The 5,235-nt window shown below is 32.4% G+C and overlaps 1 protein-coding gene across 1 annotated transcript; it reads right to left on the bottom strand.

Moving 5' to 3' along the window:
- Positions 1 to 5: 5 nt before the first annotated feature.
- Positions 6 to 4,637, bottom strand: Impbeta11 (importin beta11). The gene is made up of 17 exons (XM_066734838.1): positions 4,393 to 4,637; positions 4,122 to 4,253; positions 3,904 to 4,004; positions 3,716 to 3,829; positions 3,236 to 3,642; positions 2,908 to 3,165; positions 2,669 to 2,830; positions 2,561 to 2,595; positions 2,312 to 2,494; positions 1,900 to 2,232; positions 1,671 to 1,835; positions 1,407 to 1,599; positions 1,097 to 1,334; positions 930 to 1,032; positions 605 to 864; positions 399 to 528; positions 6 to 319 (listed from the first exon to the last, which is right to left on the bottom strand). Exons 2-17 carry the CDS (start codon positions 4,242 to 4,244, stop codon positions 215 to 217), a joined length of 2,910 nt encoding a protein of 969 aa, XP_066590935.1. The 5' UTR covers positions 4,245 to 4,253; positions 4,393 to 4,637; the 3' UTR covers positions 6 to 214.
- Between the last annotated feature and the right edge of the window lie 598 nt (positions 4,638 to 5,235).

The following is a 5,235-nucleotide window of genomic DNA, read 5'->3' as shown; positions in this document are numbered from 1 at the left end:
TAGAATATAATTATTTATTATTTATTATGGTAAGAAGATGACAATTTTTATTTCATTATCAGTGTTATTAATATTATTAATACAGTGAAGTAGATAGTATCATACAACATAGTAGTGCCGTTTTACAATAGTTTACTATAAAGCCTTTTTTTTACATATTTTGCAACAATATTCCGAAACATTTTCTGCAATATCGATTCAATTCAATGTTTGTTCAAATGGGCATTACCGTTTGGAGCTGTTGAATATCTTCTTTTTTTAGAGAAAGTAAAAGCTGTTCAAACTGTTTCTCTCCAATTACTTCTTTTATCGACCTTAGCTAAAAAAAAAGAAGATAAAAGTAATTTAAAAAAAAATTGTGTTACATTGTTAAAGGAAAACAAAAGGATAAGCTATACCTGTGTTTGCAGATAAACTGTTAATGATATCCTGTGTACCGGATCGCTAAAATCAAGTCGTTTCCTTCTTAAAGCATGTTCGCTCCAGCTTGAATCACTAGGCGAGGGCTCATCACTGATGGTCAAGGAACTACAGAAGAATATTTTTTTAATTTTTAATGGATTCATTTTTGCATTTTATATTTGAATAAAATAAAATATCTTACTCTATTAGTTGCCAGTCTTCGTCGGTATCAAAGTCTGTAATATCATTTAAGGTTTCTATTACAATAGTTATTACACTTTGAAATATCGCAAAACATTCAGACGGGTTTTCTCCCATAAAAGATAGAAGCGCTAAAGAAAGCAATTTCTTTCGCTCTAATGGAAAAATATAATTGAACCAATTTATCCACAAGGAAACCATTTTTTTAACTATGACTTCCTCGTTAGGTTCTTCAATCTGCCTAGCGAATTCACGAATAATCTGCAATATTAAATTTTTAGTGTATTATAAGAATCAAACAATTAGCTAAAAAATTGTTCGTCTACCTGTACAAAGCATTCTTTTGAGTAAAGCAAAACTCTTGACATAATAAATAAAAACCTCGGAACTTCATTATTCACGTCAATTTCAGTATAGCTATAGATATTCCTGCAAATATTTCAAATAAGCTCTAGTTTCATCTAGATAAATTCAATAAAAATTAATTCCTTACTGAAATATCTTTAATAATAGCGGCCTTATTAAATGTACACTTTGATGTGGTACTGCTTGAAAAGCTATTTCCAATAAGTCCAAAATAACATTTAAACCTTCGGAGCACATGTCACTAACAATTGACTTTAAAACTTCGATTACCGCAGCCCCATGTTGGCTTAAAAATTCATTTGGACTTAATAATATATATCCTTGAGTTATCAGTAGACACATCTTCAAGTTGTCTGAAGAATTCTCTGTGGAGATATTAAATTTCTATTTACGGTACTGCTTTCAATAATTACTTTAAAATTTTAACAGCTACTGACCCAGTATAGCTGGCATATTTTTAAAAAGTTCCATAATGACAGGTGTAGGTGCTTGTACATTTCCTAATAAAGCCAACCATAACTCTAAACCATCCTCCAGCAAGTAAACGTGTTCCTCATTACTAACGTCGCAACTTATGGCAATCGCAGACACTACTAATGATTGTAGAAATACACTTTCAGAACCTAAGGCCTACAACAATCACTATTAACAATATAAATGAAATACAGAAGATATAATTAATTTTTATCACAAAGTCTTACGATCTCTAACTTTACAAGGTTCGCCATTATGGCACATCTTATCATATTGTGATTTTCGGATTGATGCCAAAGTAAGGACAAGTATGTAATAAAGATAGCAACGTGTGGCTTTATATTATTGCCAACCCTTTCAATGATAAGTGCAATCTCATACAAAATGTGCATCTGAAATTATTATAAGAATAAGATAAAAGGTATGTAGATTTGTCCAGTAAAGATCATTAGATACCTTTGTTTCGTACTTATTAACTTCTTTCAGGAGTGTAAATAATAATGGAAAAGCTGATTCCAAAAAGGGTACAAACTCTTGTACGCTAAATTCAAAATCATCTACTGCTAGTCTCAACGCCGTACTCGCTGCCAATCGTACTTTTAAGTCTTCATCGGGGCTTAAAGCTTCTACCAGAAGTTTATACACTTCCGGCCTCAATTTGGCACTTAACTTTACGTGTATCCACTCTCCAATAAGCCAACATACTCGTCTTCGGATAATTCGATAATTATTACTTCGAATTTTTAACTCTTCCCTTAAGGTTGTTGAAAACCATTCATCAAAATTTACCTATACAAAAGTAATATTTTTCTTATAGCAAAAATTGTTAACGTTTTGGAACAGGGGATACGTTAAATCATATTTTTACCTCGTCGTACATTTCGAAAGCTACCAAACCCACTGCTTGATAAACTGCATCCTTTAATAAAATTGTAGATAAATCATTTGGATCAACTGGCTGATAATACCTTTGCATTAACTCTACTAAAACGGGACGTAGAGTATCTTTATAATCTTCAAAAAAATTCCGATAAAAAGAGCGTGAACAAGACTGAAATAATAAAAGAGATTAACAAAAACTAATTATTAAAAAGAAATTATTAACGTTAAAAATTACCCTTAGGCTGCATTCCGAAGACTCCTCACTTTCAGCTATAAATGAAAATTCACAAGTTACAAATCACTGCCGAGATAATTACAAATCTATCACCTGAATAGAAATTACCAGTATTGTCTTCAGGATCCGAATCCCACAATTCCAGATCTTCGGACGTTAATAAAAGATAATTAGATATAAGGCTTGAGCATACTCTGGTCAACACATCTTTAGTAAAAAACTTTTGACACAATTCAGATCCTTTCTTGATTAACGCCTCCACGAAAGAATCTAAAGAAATTGAAATAAAGGTAATTCTACATAAAACGTTTGACGATTTTAATGGAAAGCTACAAAGAAATACTTACAAGTACACAACTTTCCCACTGGAAAGTTCAATATTATCGAATTCATTAAATTCAAACTAAATATAAGAAATTTTTTAAAAGCTAAAGCTTGACCAGCTTCCGTAAAGCAGTAAAATGTCAAAAATTCCAAGGCAGTAGGTATCAAGTCAACAAAACAGAACAAGTGCGACTCTATTACCCCTGTTAAAATTTTCATGAATAGGATAATAAATTTGTCGCATACATCCAGCTGAATGTTCCTTGTTAACAACATTTTCCCTGAAATCATTAAAGCAATTTTAAATACTGACAATAATGTGATACAAAAAAAATGAAACTTTTTACTAACTGCACTCTATGGTTGCTTTAGCATTTGTGAAAATAAACTTTAAAAACATTAAACAATCTGGATATTCTGATGGCATATTAAATCCATTTACAGTGAGTCTACGTAAAATTCGTAGTAGAAGTAAGGCTCTTTCCATGGATGCCTGTACTTCATTCTCCCCTCCTCCATTCGATACAAGAGTAAGAAAGGATTCCGTATGAGCATTCCATAAATAAAGAATATAGCTAAATGTATTTTTAGTCAATTCTTCAAAAAGACGCTTGTCTGGCAACAATCGCTTAGATGCTAATGACTTTACAACATAGTGTAGTGTTAATAAGGCTCTATGCTGAGCTATAGAGTTTTCTCCTCTAATCACTTCCAATAGTGTTGGAACTAAGGTACTCCATTCTTTTGGACAATCATACCTAAGGATACATATTTAAGTTTTATCAAGTTTTACAACATTCCTATTTCATTAATAATTTTTATTAATTTTACCTTGCTATTTTTCCAATAACAATTGCTAATTGTACAGCTAGCTGATTAATTGGTTCATCAAAATTTGATATTAAATTCACTCTTATACATTCCTTTTCTTCCTCAGCTATCGCACTGTTTAAGAAATTTTAAATTATAGATTAGGCTATAATTCTTGAACCAATAGGGCAATTGTAGTACGAGCTTACCCTGGTGCCGTTTTTCTCCAATATCTATCGATACCATTTTTAAAATACAAAATAGCCATCCATCTTGTATTAACATCCAAGGAATGATTTGAAAATATATTCTGTAACAAAGATGTTATACCTAGATTCCCAAAAATTTGCAAGTATACGCGCTAATCATGATGTTTTCATAAAAACAATTAATGGTGTAACAATTAATAAATAAGAGTTAAACATACATATAATGCCATATAAAAGCCACTTTCGGATTCCCATTCCTTCAGCGTCTTTTCTGCAGATTTCAGGACATCAGGATTTTGGCTACTTGCCTGTTGCAGAACTTCTGTCAATGCTGCATCCATATCTTCTTACTGCAATATACATGTTTAGATTGATGAAGCGCAAACGATTTTGTTGTTACTACTATACTATATATGCTACAATTAAAATTTTCACCAGAAGCAAGCAAAGCATTGGTGAAGAATTGAAATATGTAAAGATAATTTTTACCGCAATATTTCAGTTTTCACCAGCCACGTGACATTCGTAATTTTATATTCCAGTAGTTTGTTTCTTTAGAAAAATATTAATTCACTATCTTAACTTCACAAGGTAAAATAAAAATAATCGCGTTACATCATCGCTTTGTATCCATCGGTCAAATTAACTCAATATTTTTATATGCAATTTATAACCTACAAAAAATGAGCATCGATCGCATTGATGCACCAATGATAATGATTCACTTACAATGACTTATATGGAGGCTAGAGAGAGGGGAGGACTGGGAGCCGGGAGGAGAGGTGAGGTTACATATACATACACTCATACTGTTCAAAATTAAATCATGTACATTATGTATGTATATATACATCAGGTATGTATAATTTCTGCTTCCCTATACTATCTTATAGCAAAAATGTTTCTCGCAAAGCTTAAGGCGCGAGCAGGTATGTATGTTACATATGACCCATATATTTTTTCATAAAGCACCTACATTATTCACTATCAAACGTCGAGACTAATCAATTTCTTTCTATCAAACGATTTTATATCGATTAAGCTATCTAAAAGTTAATTTTGATAAATAAAGCTTAACGGTGGTGGTGGTATTCACAGTTCATAGTTCACACACGCGGCCACACGCGGCTACCGGCAGGCGGCGACCACCGGCGACCGGTGTATACTGTATACATACTACATTACAATCATTACATTCATTGTATGTATACACTAACATACATACCCCACAACGCCCACAACCCCACACTCGACTCAGATTTAAGTACTACAGTAAATGTGACGTAAATTGTAGTATTGGAGCCTCGAGTCCCACCCACACGCGCGCGTGTA

The sequence above is a fragment of the Prorops nasuta genome, unplaced genomic scaffold, assembly GCF_024137725.1.
Source record: "Prorops nasuta isolate Cenicafe-Biocafe unplaced genomic scaffold, Cenicafe_Pnas_1.2 PNAS00014, whole genome shotgun sequence".
NCBI lineage: Eukaryota > Metazoa > Arthropoda > Insecta > Hymenoptera > Bethylidae > Prorops > Prorops nasuta.
The sequence above is the reverse complement of the archived record's forward strand: the minus strand, read 5'-3'. Positions and strand labels throughout refer to the sequence as shown.

Bases quoted from the DNA above. Each gene is read 5' to 3' on its own strand.
- Impbeta11 (XM_066734838.1), bottom strand. From the start codon at position 4,244: ATGGATGCAGCATTGACAGAAGTTCTGCAACAGGCAAGTAGCCAAAAT. The intron at 2,495-2,560 runs GTAATTTTTAAC...TTATTATTTCAG, and splicing joins CTTCGGAATGCAGCCTAAGG to TCTTGTTCACGCTCTTTTTA. The intron at 1,335-1,406 runs GTCAGTAGCTGT...ATATCTCCACAG, and splicing joins AAATATGCCAGCTATACTGG to AGAATTCTTCAGACAACTTG.